Consider the following 17,165-nt stretch of genomic DNA (forward strand, 5'->3'; position numbering starts at 1 on the left):
GAGAGAACGTGCCGCGTCGGGGGACACGTCGACGTCGGCGTCGCAACGCCACGCGTCGCCCAGGACGCCATTCGGCCGCCAGCCAATCCTCGCCCGGATGGGCGTGATGGGAACGCCCCGCGTTCGCCTCTCGCCGGTTCCTCACCCCGGCTCGGGCCCGTAACCCGTCGTCCCCTTCCGGAAGGTTGGCGCATTCCACCCCTCAAACCGACGCTCATTAGCATTTGCGCCCGCTTTGCCACCCGCCGCTGGAAACGCTCGCGTGGAAACCTACCTACCCTTCCCTCGTCCGTTGGCCAGGGATAGGATACCGTTCGGCGACCATACCGACTCCACTTCTATACATCCCTCTCATCCTCACGCGCCACGGCGTGCGACCGCCATCCAGGGCCGCTATATTTACTTGAAGGCAGAAAGAGAGGCCGCCGCGGGTACGCGGGTAATTAATCCGATGCTTTCTGCGGTCGAAGCTTTTCCTTTTTGTCCGGCCTTGTTATCGGTCATCGAATCGTCGACTTTCCGCGCGAGATCTGGAAAGAGATAGATATTTTAGAAACGAGATCGACAATTTTGATGACGCGCATTATTTTCATCTCGGTAAATATCACAATAATGAGTAATTGTATGTATATATAAATTGTAAAACTTTAGATTGTATGTTTTTTTTCTTACTTTGTATTTTTAAGTAATATCTTTTAATTTTTAAATATTTATGTTAAATATATATAAAATTTACAAAATGGCATATATATAAATCATCATAAAATAAACAAAGTTAATTCAATTTAAATTTAATAATTTCATATTAAATTTAAAATTTAATTTGAATAAAATTTGATAATTAATCTAAAAATTGCTGACTACTGAATACTTTTAAATCAATCAGTATTTTATACAGAGTGTTCAAAAAAGAGGATTCAGAATTTAAAGAATAAGTAGCATTCACCATATTATGAATAAAAATTATCTAATCAATATAAGTCGAAAAATTATTCTTATCATAAATTGAAAGTTTTGGTTTTGATATAGACGATTTGTTTGCATTTTTATATATTAAACTATATGATTCTTTTTATATAAATCGATGTAAGCAAGTTTTTATATTAATAAAATTGAAAATTGTTTCTTTTTTTTTTATAAGATTTTAAGTTTTTTTAAGATATATTTTTTAAACTTATTGAAATAAAATTACCATCTATTTCTCTTCAAGTTCTCTCTTTTCTAGCACACCCTGTATATAATATTTCATCGAAAAGACAATAATTCCATAAAAAACGCCAATTATTCATCTTCACTGTGACATGTATGAAAATATAAAAATGTTCAAATGAAAATAAATTTGAAAAACATCACGATGCAGATTTATCGATACACAGATAAACGGTCTTGCATGTTACTCGCGACAAATACATTTCTCTTGTCTCATATGCCCTATCTCACTCTTTCAATTTCTATATATTTTTCCCTTTCAATATCCACTTCTCCTTTTATCAGTATCGCATTCTTTCTCTCTTTCGTCTTCTCCCTGTCTTCCTTTTCGGTGCGTAATTCTCAGGAATTCACTCTCGTGAATTTTCAGAATGATGTATATCGGCTTTCATTCTTGTCGATCTACTTCTCGATCAATTTCTCGGGCACGATTTATCGCTCTCGATAAAGTGTACGTTGCATAAGTCACGTCGAGAGGAAACGTCCTTGACTCTCGTCCTTGTACCACGAATATCGCTAAATCTGCATCGCTTCGCGCTTATCAAATCTAGAGAGAAGTTATCCTCTGACGCTCTTGTCCCGCAAATCTCCCTTTGCGCCAGGTGAATGCGACCCTGGGACGCGCGCCCCGTGTTTGTCGCCGCCAAACTTGGCAATATTTAAATGGGATTGCATTCGGGGAATGTAATTGCTCGGGTTGCTAGCGGACTCGGCGTTGTCGGTCCGTTTTACAGGATGTGGACAGATGGGAAGGGAGAAGGATATAAGTCCTCACACGAGAAACGCAAACAAACGCGCAAATGAAAATTTTGAACTTAAAAACGTTGCGTCACATTATAGCTTTGGATTTTTTTATACACACGTTGAGATATTAATTCTGTACAAGAGAAATGTACTTATACTTTTGTCAATATTATATGAAATAAAATATAGAAAGAGAGACGAGTTATATAAAGAATAAATAAAATAAAAATTCGCGAAAGAAAGACTTGTGTTTCCTTGCGACATTTGGGAAAAATGAATTTATTCGTATATTAAATGAGCGCGTCAAAAAATATGCATTATTAAATTATCGAAATTAATAACGAGAATCAAACAGCCGGATAACGAGGAATATAAACGGAAAAGTCGACGCGCGCACACATTACTCGAAATATTCGCGCTTCTCAATTTCCAGGAGATGAGACAACGACAATGGGATCGAGCGAGGACATCGTGTGAACGAGATGAGGGGACACTCTCTCTGTGCTACAGCAGAGAAAGAAAGAAAAAGAGAGAGAGAGAGAGAGAGAGAGAGAGAGAGAGAGAGAGAGAGAGAGAGAGAGAGAGAGAGAGAGAGAGAGAGAGAGAGAGAGAGAGAGAGAGAGAGAGAAAGGGGGGAGGGAGACAGAAAGGAAGAGAGAGGGAAATAGGAGCATCGATGAAGATGAGGGTGGACGGAACGAAGGGGGGCAAAATGCCGGGAGTGCGGCCTATAACGCAGGCAGACGGAGCCAATCAGGGCGCAATGCGATTACCTTAACGAGAAATCCGATTACTTATTCATTCGCCTAACTCGAAATCAGTTTAACTAATCGTTTAATTCGGTCGCTCGCTACCGGCCCCTCCGGTTGGTTCCAGCCTCCGGATCTCTCAGGCCTGAGAGAAGAGGAGTGTAGACGACGCGATGCGATGTGTTGGCGCGGCGAACGGGGTGCGGGATTATGGTATCTCTTTTCAGGAACGTATATCCCGAACGCGTGAAGAATTCCCTCGCATGAAAATCTGAAATAAAATCGCATTTTAAAGTGTGTAACAGATCACTGAAAATTCTAATCTTATGCAATATTGTAGTACTTTATTGTCTCTTTTATTCAATCATTATCTAATATATCTAATGAGATTTTTTAATAATAATGATAAATGCTTTTGATTAGACAACCACTTTATTTTGGATGCGTAAAAGTTGTACAAGTGATTTAAATATCAATCCGATCAATATTCTTTCTTGCGTGATAGATTATTGTTAGATAATTATTTAAAAAACATTTTAAGCGTGTAAGTATACTGTTTTACTTCTCAGGCTTTTTTAGGTATTGATATCATATATGTCAGATGCTAATTAAAAGAGTTTCGGTCGGACCAATCAAATCATTAATAAAAATATTCTTCTCGGCCATCTTTTAAGGGACACCTGGATCAACTTACCGATTTGTCGGCTTCCGGGGCTCTTCCCGATCCTTAATCCACCTCTGAATCCCGATCCAACCCTCGCTGATGTATATACCTCTCTAGACCACGCACACGCGTGCCTGAGCATTCGCACGCGTACACGTTCGAGCCGAACGTCCCGGTAGGGGGATGACGCGGAGCGAAGGAGAGGGCTCATTCAATTCAATTACGTAATGAATTGTCGTGTCTTGAGTAAACACCCTTCCTCGCCGCGACTTGACGGCGGAAAATCCAGGGCGGTATCCACCGGCACCCTCCTCTTCCTCTCTCTCGCTCTCTCTTTCTCTCTGTCACACCTTCTCTTCGGAGAAGGGCATGGGATAGCGGTTTAGGTGAACCGAATCAATCTGGCACCGGCTGTACGAAATCTCCCCCGATGCAACCTCGGCGCATGTGTGTGTGTGCACGCAAATTCGGGTTTCCATGTGTGTGTCATCAGTGGTTCTTTACGCGCGCGCGCGTGTAAACACGCGTCTGTAAGTCTGTAAACATTCGTGTGATAATCCATGTGATTATGTGAATAGAGTTAATCCTTTCTCGTTTCTACACACGAGAGTATCTTTGAAATATACATTTTAGTTTCGAAAGAGTTAATTGTTTAAATTATGATTTCCTCTTCTTCGAGTACGTAAATCGAAAGAGAGATACCGATTTATACAAAAAGATTGAAATATTTTTCCAAAACCACATGTACAACCAATTGCAATACTTAATTAAGGTTATACAAAATTTAGGTTATAATTAGAGGTTATAAAAAAATTATTTTGATAACGAAACACACAAATTGTCGAAGATAGAATTCCATAGACGCATTATATTTTTATTAGAATTTTACCAATTACCAAGATCTGCAAATTCGCCAAAGTCCTTGGATGCTCATACTTGATGAAGAGATCATGTCGAAGAGCTACTTGATCTACTAACAGCGCGTGATCTCTTCTCTCGTTTGCGCGGGAACAGTAGATTCGTGTAATTCCTCTGCAAATTAATGGGAGACTATTCAAGGGTTTGCACGATTATCGGAAACAGTCGTTGATCAAAGGAGCCGAATCGACATGTTAATCGTTAATGGCGATCAACTTGAATGCGGCGTCGAGACAAACAACTGTTACTTGGATACTCATCGATAGCTGCTACTTCGCGCAGGACACGATCGCGAAATTGCATTTCTACGAATACTTTTCCAACTATTTTCTTCTCATATACATCGCGCGATAAACGCGATATTTTATCGCGTACGAGTGCTATATTCTAATACCTTTAGATGATGTGTGCTCGCAGTCGTTGATACAAAATAATCTTCTTAGTTTGGAAGAGATACATTTTTATGAACAAAAGCGAGACCGAAAATATGGCCGAGTAAATATAAATATATTATAAAAAGAGAGGGGATACGCGCGGTTGAAAGACAGAGGTGCTTCCCTCTAGTGAGAATTTCCTCGAATTTCTTAACGAATTCATATTCATCGGCTCAATTGCATTATCCTGTTTTACCCATTTTTTTTGTAGTTTAGAACTGCTTGATGTTGCAAAATGCTCTCAAAAAATAAGAAATTTCAATTCTTATATAATTTGCAATGCATATAATTTATGTTATTATTAAATGTCGAATTTTTAAGATGTAAACGTTTGAAAAATGAAATTTATAAAATTTTACTTTTTTAAAAAGCAATACATTTTTATTAATGTCGAATTAAGGTGATGCTGGAGTGTACTCTGTTTTACCGACAAAATGTTAATTTTTATAACTTTATGTTTATTTTTTATTGCTTTTATGTACTGAGAATTTATAGCGCATCTGTACCAATATCGGGGAATCAATTTATTGCTCTTTTTTATGTTATTATTTCGGTTTTGCACATGTTTTACATAAATCAAATTATTTTTGTTTTTTTTTTTAGGCTAAGCTTCTAAACTCAATTTTAAAGGTTTCCTGTTATTCGTTCACATGCTCTCCTTGCCTTCCTGAGCTTATTTTGTATTTGCAAACTGTATAACTTTAATAAAAAATAAATATTTGTATGGACTGACAGCTTGTTGGTAAATTTTCAAAATTTTTTCTTTTTTCTTAATCAAAGATGACCACCCATGCCTTTATTAACATATGTACTTTAATCCCTGAAAAGGATTTTTAATTTTATAAAAGCAATAAAAAATAAACATAAAATTACAAATTAAATTTCGTCGGTAAAACAGAGTACACTCCAGCATCACCTTAATATATATATAACTTTCTGAGACTCTTTTAGTAAATATTATAAATTATTTGTTATTTTTTTAAATGTATTTCTTTAAAGGAAATATTAATATAATAATTTGCACTGTCATAAATACTGTCATGGATTTAAGGTTATGGGTCAATGGTCAATGATAACGATTGTTTGTGTCACAGGAAATGCGTGTAACATGTTGCGCGACTGACAATAAGTGGGAATGTGTAGAAATGACGAAAGAGATCAAAGTCAATTGAGATAAATATATTTACTAAATTGCAGCTCGTCGAATTATAACCTACGCGTCATGTATCACTTTGGAAAGTTTACCCGTCCGATATTTTGCAGGCAAGTAAACTATATACGATATACGATATATATTCTCAATCAATAATTTGTTATATATATATATATATATATATATATATATATATATATATATACCGGGTGTCCCATTTTAAAGGACCCACTCAAATATCTCAGAAACACTGCGTTACATCAAAAAATGTTTCCTACAAAAGTTGTAGGGTTTCGAGGGGGACATAACATAGTAATATTCATATGACCTTGGGCGACGTCTCCAAGGTCAAGTGAAGGTAAGAATAAATTTTTTAAATGGAAACCCATATTTTTTATTATAACATCTTTTTCTACTAATTAATTTGAATAACTTTTATCTGAAGCATTTTTTTATTTTCTTCAAAATTCACCTTCTCACCTTCAAATTCTTACCTTCACTTGACCTTGGAGATGCCGCCCAAGGTCAAATGAATATTACTATGTTATGTCCCCCTCGAAACCCTACAACTTTTGTAGGAAACATTTTTCGATTTAACGCAGTGTTTCTGACAATGAGATATTTGAGTGGGTCCTTTAAAATGGGGCACCTGGTATATATATATTAATTAATTATTACTTGCTGTAGAGGTCCATTAACCTCGTGCATCCGAGAATCTCATCAATCGAGTTCGCCATTCAATAGAATCAACAAAGTCAGTTTTTCCAAAACTTTAATAACTATATTCAAGAAACATGTACAGTTATATGGTGAAAATAAATTTATTTATTTTGCAGATTCTCATAGCAAACAGAGGAGAGATAGCATGTCGTATAACAAAAACTGCCAAGAAGCTCGGTGTAAAAACTGTGGCTGTATACAGCGAAGCGGACAGGAATTCTATGCATGTGGAACAAGCTGATGAAGCTTACTGCATCGGGCCTGCACAATCTAGTCAGAGTTATTTACGCCAGGATAAGATTATATCAGTCGCCAAACGAGCCAAGTGCCAAGCTGTACATCCAGGATACGGATTTCTTTCGGAAAATACAGAATTTGCAGAATTATGTCAGCGGGAAAATATCATATTTATTGGTCCACCAGCCAGCGCTATTAGAGATATGGGTATAAAAAATACTTCGAAAATTATTATGACGAAAGCTGGAGTTCCTATCGTAGAAGGTAAGATATTTCTTTTCTATTTTAAATATATAGAAAATATAAAAATAAAAAAGTCACGTTTCTAACATTGTGTATATTTTTTTTGTAGGATATCATGGGGAGGATCAAACAAATGAAACACTATTAACAGAAGCCAAAAGGATTGGATTTCCACTAATGATTAAAGCTGTACGTGGCGGTGGGGGGAAAGGTATGAGGATTGCTCTGAAGGAATCTGATTTCATTGAAGCATTGGAATCTGCAAGAACTGAGTCTGAAAAAGCATTCGGGGATTCGGCAGTGCTTTTAGAAAAATATGTTGCTGAACCTAGACACGTGGAAGTGCAGATTTTTGCTGATAAACATGGAAATGCTGTTTATTTGTTCGAAAGAGACTGCTCTATACAAAGGAGACATCAAAAAGTGATTGAGGAGGCGCCTGCTGTACGTTTATTAATTATTATTGTAGAGATATGTAGAAAAATAGAGAACTAGAATTATTGTTTAATTTATTTTACAGCCTGGTATTTCCCAGAAACTCAGACAAGAGTTGGGAGAAGCAGCTGTGCGCGCCGCTAAAGCTGTGGGATATGTGGGAGCTGGTACAGTGGAGTTTATAATGGATCGAAATAATCACAGTTTTCACTTTATGGAGATGAATACGCGTCTCCAAGTGGAGCATCCTGTCACCGAGGCAATCACTGGCTTGGATCTGGTCGAATGGCAACTGAGAGTAGCTAGTGGCGAAGAACTTCCACTTAAACAAGAACAGATCACTTTCAACGGCCACGCATTTGAAGCGAGAATTTATGCTGAGGTAACGACTTATAATTATTTACGCGTTTTATATTAAAATAAATAAATATATATATATACATATATGAATACAATTTTTGTGATTGAATGCCATTACTATTAAGATGTCATTGCTATATCACAGAATCCAAGGAATGGTTTCTTACCAGGAGCTGGTCAGCTTTTATACTTAAAGCCTCCTCAAATAACAGACAATGTCAGAGTTGAAACTGGAGTTCGACAAAATGACGAAGTGTCTGTACATTATGATCCAATGATAGCGAAATTAGTGGTTTGGGGGAAAGACAGGCTCGAAGCTGTCAATGTACTTAGATCAAAGCTCAATGAATATAATGTAAGTAACATAATTACACAATTAAATTCATAAAAATAAATATTTATAAAAAAATTTGTATATATATATATATATATATGCGTGTGTGTGTGTTAAATCTTAAATCAAACAAAATAATTCTATTCTTATAGATTGCTGGTTTGGACACAAATATAGAATTTATCAAGGATCTTTGTGCTCATCCTAAATTTCAAAATGGCAAAGTACATACGGGATTTATCGAAGAGAACTTTGAACAGCTATTTCCTCAATTATGTGTACCTAATCAAGTACTCATTCAAGGTGCTCTCGCTTGTATACTATATGAAGATCTAAATTCATTAACCGCATCATTAGAAACAAAAGATCCCTTCAGTCCATTTGCTGTAGAAACTGGATTCAGAATTAATCATATATTAAAGCATACATTTCATTTCAATGTCGGAAATGAAAATAATATAGTGGAAGTGAAGTATCCTGAACCAGATGTGTACCTAATGAGAGTTAATAGATTGGGACCATGGAGAAAAGTAATTGGAACTTTGAAGAAAATAGATGGTGCTTCAGAATTGTTTACCGAGATCGATGGAATCATCACTAAAGTGCGGACAGTGAAACTCAATAAATTACACATATTCACCAAAGTAATTAACTAATGTAGCATTTAATAAAATTAAAAATTTTCTACATATATATATATAACAAAAATTTTATGAAATTTGTTTGTAGGATCGTGAATGGCAGTTGATTATTCCTACTCCCAAATTCGTGACTGCACTTACGAGTCGAGTAGAACAAAATCCGTATACAACATTAAGTCCAATGCCTGGATTAGTTGAAAAAATCTTTGTTAATAAGGGGGATATAGTAAAGAAGGGCGATTCGTTGGTTGTTATTGTTGCTATGAAAATGGAGGTAAGTTATTTAACTTGTCTTATTAATAAGTAACATACAATATGCATATATCTAACATTTCTTCATTATAGTATGCTATTAAAGCGTCTACAAATGGAATTGTGGAAGATGTATTGTGCTCTATAGGTGATAATGTTCCCAAAGATAAGCTTCTCATCAAATTGACAGAAGCTAAAGTATAATATATACAACACATTGTACAATAATTGTTATTCCAAATAATTGATATATATATTGATATATATTAATGCAAAATATGTATATATTTATATTTTATTTTATTAATATATTTTTGTATGTTTTTTATAATGGATATTTATAATAAAAATAACACTCAATCTTATTTGTTTATAAACAGAATTAAAATTTATATACATGAGAATTTATATAGAAACAATTTATATAGGATATAAGACTGGATAAAGGATATTCATAATACACACAGGTAAAAGGAAAAAAAATTACAAATAAAATTGGAGTTTTTAGAATTGTAATGTTTGGAGAAATTGATCAACTTTCAACTTTTAATACGCAATCTCAATTTTATCGATGCGTAATCTGATGCAAGACTTAAGAATTCCTTGCTTAAGAATTAGAACTTTATATTCCATCCATCACCGTGCATATAAAAAAAATATAAGGAAAGAAGTTCGACAAAAATGTCATGACATACATTAAAAAAAGATTATAAGTTTCATAGACAGCATTATATTAAATGTTTATTGCATTCACGCATCATTTCATGCATTCACATTTTTTTACGTCTATATCTATTTAAAAAATTAACAATCGCTTTTAAAAGCAAAAATTAATTTAACAATTTAACAATTATTTTAACTTATTATGATTCACTGGACTCATACATACTTTGACAACTCATGGTTTCAGTCGTCTATATTAATCGTCTTAATGATAATATTTATAGTTAATAATGCTCAAACTAAAAAATCGATGATTTTGCTAAATAATTTATACAATCCGTTCATGGCACGTATAGAAATTTGTTTCTTCTTCGAGCCTCAGTATAATAATATAATTTACAAGCCCCCTACATAATTTCATGTCTAATAATGGCACATGTTTTTATAATTTTCCGAAAGATTTGCCTAATTTCTATAATTTTGTTATACGTATAGGTAGTTACATTTTGCTCAAATAGTACACGAAAAAATCACGATTTCTTAAACATAATTTAAATTGCATTATTATTGAAATATTTCTAAATATTTCTAAGCAATATGTATATATTATACTGATTGTTATTTTCATTCAACGTATCGGATCAAGTTGCATATCTTTCTGTTTCTCTTTTGAATTATCATGAATCTTCCAAACATGTGATTGCAATCATTATTTTTAAGTTGTAAGATCGACAGCGTGTTAATCTTGTAAATTGCTACGATTTGCATCGTTCATCGCGCGATCTCACTTTTACCCAAAGTCCACCGTGCGCTCTGACTGTCATCCGAAATCTGGCTATCACTTTTTCCTTGCCAAGTATCGATTCTAATCGGCACTTCCTCAGAACAGCGCTAATTATTGATTTCATCTCCAGCGTGGCAAATTTATATCCTAATAAAGTAAGAAGAGAGTAATAACATATTTCACACGCGCAATATTTTTCTTTTGTTTGTCCAGAAAAGAAATCATAAGTTTATAAATATATAAATATTGAAGATATCAAATTTTTTTGTGCAAAAGAAAATGCTCTACTATCTTTATTTTACGAATAATTTTTTTTATTTATATTGTTTATAATATATTAGAGTTTAAATTTATTCTTCTTACCAATGCAATTACGAGGACCGGCGCTGAAGGGTATATAGGCGTAGGGATGTCTTCCTTCAGAATTCTCGGGATTAAAACGTTCCGGCATAAAATCGTGAGGATTGGGAAAATGATGAGCCAAACGATGTGTGCAATATGGTACTAAAAATACACCGCAACCGGCTGGTATCACATGTTTTCCTAGGTAATGTGAATAAACACAATACACATTACTCTTTTGATTTACAATTACTTCAAAAGTGATTGAGTCGCCAACTGTTCGTCATTTACTTCGAGGACCTATTTTTACTTTATATACGACAGAATTGTTATTATGCGCGCGTATGTGATTACAATAATTTTTATTATCTTTGCTATTAGTCTTTTTTATTGAATATTCACAAATAATGTTAAAACAAAAAAAATATTATCTGTTAATAATTTTAAAATTTAATTTAAAAATTTTTATATAATGTACATGATATAATCTTTTTAATATACAATATTGTATATTAAAAATTATTTTGTAATAATTAATATGTTTTATTTTAAAATTATTTTATAATATTTTTGAATAAAAAAGATAAATATATAATCATATGATATATAGTGAAACTCTCTATAATATAATTGAAATAAATATCGAAACCTTCTCTTTAAAAATCTCACCTATTCTCACATCTTGTCCAAGTGTCCTGGCAAAAAGCGGCACGCTAGGATACAATCTCAAGGATTCCTTGATGCACATGTCCAAGCACTTCATTTTCTTAAGATCCTGCATGGTGGGCGATCTCTCGTCATCGCCGAAGATCTCGTCCAACTCCGCGATGCATTTCTCCTGCCATGTGGGATTATTCGCCAGTAGAAAAAGCGTCATCGCGGCGCCGGTGCCGACCGAGTCCTGGCCGGCTAGCATAAAGGTGCAACATTCCTCGATGATGTCCCGATCGGTGAAAGAAGGATTCCTTTCGTTGATCTCGACCATGTATTCAAGCAGGGACATCTTTCTGCCCTCCATGCCCTCCATTGTTTCGTCATTGACGATGAACGAACCGTTCTTTCGCAAAAATTCACGCTTCTCCTTCACCTTCTTGAAGCAAAAGTCAAACAGATTCTTCTGCTGCTGTTCCTCCGATTTTCCGACTGCCGTCAATCGGTAGATCCAATCAATTAGCAGCCACGGCCGCGCAAATCTGTACGGCACCATAACTTGGCCTCTAAAAATAGATGTAGATGTTAATGGATATCGCCGTTTATTCGTCGCAATACACAGAATGTGCGAATTGATAAAAAGCGAAGACCTTGGAGAAATTTTACGCAAAAAGTTACGTAACATATGTACATATATGAAAATTCATGAAGTTATCGATGTCGCGCATTGAAAAGTTTCCCAAAATTTAATATAAATTTAATTAAGACGACCACTTCCTTTTAAATATCAAAGTGTATAATTTCTTTTGCATTTGAAAATTTACTAATTAATTAGTTTGCCTATAATTAATTCTACTTCACGCTAGTACTTTACTTTCTGAATGGCGTGTCATCCTCGGTGTTGCTGCTTCCTTGGCTCGCCGTCATGCCCAAAATCGTCTCTATAAAAATATAATCATTAGTCAGAAGGGTCAATATTTAGCATCAGGATAAGTATCATCATCTATACGGAATATCTCGAGACGTATGATAATGCATGGAAACTTCAAGTGCGCGCGCGATAAATACATTTATTTTAGCGGTACGCGAATACTAAGAGTCAACAAACACGATTATGCACTACCGTTCAAACATTTTCTCAGCTCTTTGTCTCATTTTCATGTTAATTAGCACGCGCTCATCGCTTATTCCGACGTTTGTAGAAAAAGGCGAAAGTCGTTTTAGCATATATGTTTCACCGCCCATTCACAATTCGTATCGATTTCTACTCGCCAAGAATCATCTTACGTATTTTCTTGCGCGATGCGTTCGTTTATGGTTTATGTTATTGCATCTTGCATGGGTGTCAATTTATCACGCGCTCACAGATGCTATTAACCTTTTTTTTTATATTTACGTTCATATGTCACAGACGCAGAAGACGTACTCGCAAATCAGCAAAGTTCTTGATTTTGCAAGTCAAATATATCTCTCTCTTTCAAATGTGTGTAAAAAAAATTTTTTAAAACTAATGTTTTCAGATGTCTCTTAAGTAGGTCAATTAGCATTTCTGTGTGTCATATATCATTCTGTCAATGCAAATGAATAGAAGCGGAAACGGTGATTTTAGAGAGGAAACTGCGAGCAATTCCTTCTCCCGACATCTTACGCAAGGTATTTCATAATATTGTAAAAGGAGATTATTTTTTTTAATATTATGAGTATATAAAAAATAAAGATATATGCGTGTATTTATCGTGAAAATACACTTTTACGAATTGCGAGTTCTTTTCGATTCATCGACCGATTACAAATATACGTACCGATCAATATCTCGTAGACCGAATTGTTGACGAACACGGTGACATTCACGTCCTTCCCATCCTTCTCGAGCAGCTTGTTGACCAGATGATCGGCGCATTTGCCGAACGTTCCGGCGAATCTCTCGAGAGCGTGAAGATGGAAGGCTGGCTGCAGAATTTTCCGGTGTATCCTCCACTTGTCCACATCTCGCGTCACCAGACCCTTACCCAGAAAATTGTCCAGCAACTTGTAAAAGAAGATCTTGCGCGTGTGCTTCATACTGCTCAGCACCACTTGGATGTCTTCCGGTTCCACGAGCACGACGTACGGCAAAAGCGTTAGCCATATCCGGAAAACGCGGCCGTAACTCTGCACTTCATTTGTCATTCTCTGTATCACTAAAAACATTTTTTTTAATATCTGACAATGAGAGATAGCTTTAAAGCGATCGATCGATTCGCATTGTTATAAAATTTACGTATAATTAATTAATTATTATAATTATTTGTAAATTTTATAAAATTTTAATTATTTTTTTATAAAATTTTAATAAATAACAAATATATAATAATTTAATAAATAATATAATAATAATTTAATTAATTTTATTAAATTTTACAAAAACTTTTTTACATGTCAATGTAATACATTTAGCTTTCTATTATGATAAACGTTTTACAAGCTAAAATAGAAACTTCATCTTTAGTCATGAGCCACAAATTTTACAAAATTTTTTACATGTCAATGTAACACGTTTATCTTTCTATGTATTATGATAAATGTTTGACAAACTAAAATAAAAACTTCTTTATAGTCACGAACCGGTTGCGATCTTTACTTAATGTGAAACTTGCATAACTAAATATAAAATAGCATACGGTTGAATCAGCATCGTCTTTTGATTAATTAATCAATAACGTTAATTGATTTTCAATCGATAGATGTATACTCACAGTTTCCTTCGAGAATAGCATTCGCATTGCCAAGAATGGGCACTGTCTTCGGTCCATCGAGGGTGAAAATAAATCTGAGGATCCTGACGTAATTCTTCAGCGCGTATATAACGTAGATAATGGCTAGAAAAGCGAGGCAGGTCCACATCTCGCCTGGTGTATGATTCAACTGATTATAAAAGAAAAAAATTTGACGTCAAACAATAAATTGCATGTATATATGATAAAAGCATAAAAGATAGAGATGCAAATATCTTCTCTATTAACAATAATAAATGCTTACTAATAATACCATTTATTCCCTCGTGTATAATCCTCGTATTCTTGGAGATGAAAAACAAATACTTTGTAATAAAATTTTGTTGTTTATCATTTGAATTAAATGTGCTAAGAGGATGTGCAAATGAAGAGGAAACCGATTATTTCGTAAGTGTGTGTTTGATTTAACTTTGTGCGGCTTATAATTTTCACAACTTCCTGGTTTAATCTGTTACTTTTAACAAGTGTGCAATGCAAGGATTTTATTAAACCGATGTCTCAGCGTTACGCTATTTATTGTTGTTACACCAAGAAACCTGTCATAAAACAAGTTGATGAGACTGAGAGTTTTTCGCTTATTTTATTTTTAATCGATTACTATAATGTATATATAGATAATAAAGTGGCTATAAATTATGTAAGTATAATGACAAGTTTTAATGCGATAACAATACATAATTTATAAAATTGCGTCAAAAAAATATGTCATAAATGTGAAATATTGTATAAAGCAGCAAAAAAATTAATATTATAGACAGTAATATTGTTTTCTCTCTACTCGCACATATATCAATTTTAATTTTTCTCTTTTGAGCCCTGATTCATCATTTTTAAAAATATAAATTATAATATTTAAAACACACGCGATATATTCTTTTTTGAATATGAAAAATTGTTGTAAAAATTATAATTAGATAAATATTATTTATCTATTTAAGTGAGTTTTTATGAGATTTATTTAGGGGTCGCGAAATGTACTTGCATTCGATCGTGAAACAAATAAATAAGCGAAATAAGCGTCGTATATGCAAAAATGATATGCATCCGATGATATGCATCATCGCGAATAGCATTGATTCGCCCGCCAAATTCCACGAGGGACATTTACTCTTCCTCGCATTAGTGATTCAGAATAGGACATCTGTTAATTGACGTATCGAAGCATGCGAAGTAAAGTGTGCCGCTAGCAATCGCGTATACCGATCGCATGACAATAAGTTTCACAACAAGGGTACAAGCGAAAATATTAATCGAGAAGCTTATTCAATATGTATTAATTTTGTCAAGCCCCTCTGTTGAAATACTCATTACTTGTAGACGACGCGAGATGCGAGAAAATACGAGAGGAATAAAATTTTGGAAGAAATTCTTTCGATTTGACATCTTTTTATCGTTGGCAAAATAAAATAAATATTGATATAATTTTTATAATAAAAATAAATATCGATATAATGTTTGAATTTGTCGCAATTTATATTTCTAAGATGAATTCGCGAATTGTTAACAAAATGGGGAGACACTGAGACTTCTGCAAAAAAACAACAAGTTGCTTATCGTAAACACAGGGAAAAAACAATCACTTACGAGTCGAAGAATACGATGTTCCGGACACACAAAATTACGTAATACCCAAAAGCTCTCGATACGACATCGGGTAACCAACTCGCTCATTCTTGTATGGTGTCCGCGTATTTATACGACTTGCGGAGGAGATGCAACCCTCCCCCCCCCCCCCATTGAAAAATGCACGTAATGTTTTGCATCACGTGGTCGCGTTTTGCAACATCGTGTACGCGTACTGTGGTATCACAAAAAAAGAATGTAAATTAGTCGGCGCGAGATGGCTATAAGAGCCGTCGTATTAAATTAACGCGTTAATGTCGGTTCATATAAATAAAAAAAAAGTCAACAATAAGAATCGCTAGAAAGAAAGTCAACCCATTAGAAAGGAATTTAAAAAATATTAGATTACGGGAAGAATATACATATATATTCTTCCCGTAATCTAATATTTTTTAAATTCCTTTCTAATGGGTTGATTTTCTTTCTAGCGATTCTTATTGTTGACTTTTTTTTTTATTTATATGAACCGACATTAACGCGTTAATTTAATACGACGGCTCTTATAGCCATCTCGCGCCGACTAATTTACATTCTTTTTTTGTGATACCACAGTACGCGTACGCGATGTTTTCTTCGAGTTATGTCAATATCACCGCATCGTGTGATACGTTAAGTTTACTTTTCTAGAGATATTTGTTAATTAATTTTATTTATTCGATATCAGAGAGCTCTTCGTAAATTGTATATCTTGTTTGTGAGAAAAATTATTCAAAAATATCGATAAGATTTCGCACGATTATTTCTCATACGTGAAAAATGTCGCATAAGTTGTCCTTGATTAATTCTGAAAAAAATAGAGATTCGATTCTACGCAGTATATGCAAAACAAAGCGTGCGTAGAATCGATTTGAGCTCACGTGCTGCTCACGCGAGAACCGATATAGATAGATATACGATATATATATATATATATATATATATATATATATGTTAACGCGACGAGAAAAAAAAGCTAAAGTATATATAGTACGAAACCGTAGCTAGAGATGGACGGTGCATTTTTTTACCTGAAGCAAATAACGCCATAAAGATGTCATTAGTCCCTCGCGAGAGTTACTTTTCGGAAGCTCGGCCCCGAAAGTACTATTGCATTCACGATTGAAACGATCGGCCGACTAAACCTTGCCGTCTGCTCGCTAGTAGTTTATATATGTACCGAGATATGTGTTATAGCTCTCTTATAGCACCTGTTAAATTGATACTTCACATCCGAATCACGTCGCTGATGATGCGCG

The 17,165-nt window shown here is 34.6% G+C and overlaps 2 protein-coding genes and 1 long non-coding RNA gene across 5 annotated transcripts; 1 reads left to right on the plus strand and 2 right to left on the minus strand.

The window, feature by feature from the left end:
• Window positions 1-40: 40 nt before the first annotated feature.
• On the minus strand, window positions 41-4,771 carry LOC145932694 (uncharacterized). Its single transcript, XR_014424771.1, has 5 exons — window positions 4,679-4,771; window positions 4,263-4,398; window positions 3,397-3,902; window positions 2,727-2,973; window positions 41-530 (listed from the first exon to the last, which is right to left on the minus strand). It is a non-coding gene; the product is annotated as an uncharacterized LOC145932694 (long non-coding RNA).
• A 1,017-nt stretch (window positions 4,772-5,788) lies between these two features.
• Mccc1 (Methylcrotonoyl-CoA carboxylase 1) lies at window positions 5,789-9,458 on the plus strand. Of its 2 annotated transcripts, XM_083031855.1 has the most exons (9): window positions 5,789-5,981; window positions 6,559-6,625; window positions 6,708-7,092; window positions 7,181-7,515; window positions 7,592-7,888; window positions 8,012-8,221; window positions 8,353-8,844; window positions 8,930-9,115; window positions 9,187-9,458. In XM_083031855.1, exons 1-9 carry the CDS (start codon window positions 5,941-5,943, stop codon window positions 9,295-9,297), a joined length of 2,124 nt encoding a protein of 707 aa, XP_082887981.1. In that variant the 5' UTR covers window positions 5,789-5,940; the 3' UTR covers window positions 9,298-9,458. The 2 variants fall into 2 exon arrangements, with proteins under 2 accessions (XP_082887981.1, XP_082887982.1); XM_083031856.1 differs by lacking the exon at window positions 6,559-6,625 and having other exon boundaries at window positions 5,790-5,981.
• Window positions 9,459-9,522: 64 nt separating this feature from the next.
• Cyp4aa1 (Probable cytochrome P450 4aa1) lies at window positions 9,523-17,053 on the minus strand. Of its 2 annotated transcripts, none has more exons than XM_083031858.1 (7): window positions 16,938-17,053; window positions 14,269-14,437; window positions 13,336-13,713; window positions 12,408-12,474; window positions 11,552-12,099; window positions 10,904-11,083; window positions 9,523-10,687 (listed from the first exon to the last, which is right to left on the minus strand). In XM_083031858.1, exons 1-7 carry the CDS (start codon window positions 16,965-16,967, stop codon window positions 10,512-10,514), a joined length of 1,548 nt encoding a protein of 515 aa, XP_082887984.1. In that variant the 5' UTR covers window positions 16,968-17,053; the 3' UTR covers window positions 9,523-10,511. The 2 variants fall into 2 exon arrangements, with proteins under 2 accessions (XP_082887984.1, XP_082887983.1); XM_083031857.1 differs by lacking the exon at window positions 16,938-17,053 and adding an exon at window positions 15,892-16,014.
• Window positions 17,054-17,165: the final 112 nt, after the last annotated feature.

This window comes from Prenolepis imparis, unplaced genomic scaffold (genome assembly GCF_030444845.1).
Source record: "Prenolepis imparis isolate NDT839.2.m4 unplaced genomic scaffold, iyPreImpa1.0 SCAF_2, whole genome shotgun sequence".
NCBI lineage: Eukaryota > Metazoa > Arthropoda > Insecta > Hymenoptera > Formicidae > Prenolepis > Prenolepis imparis.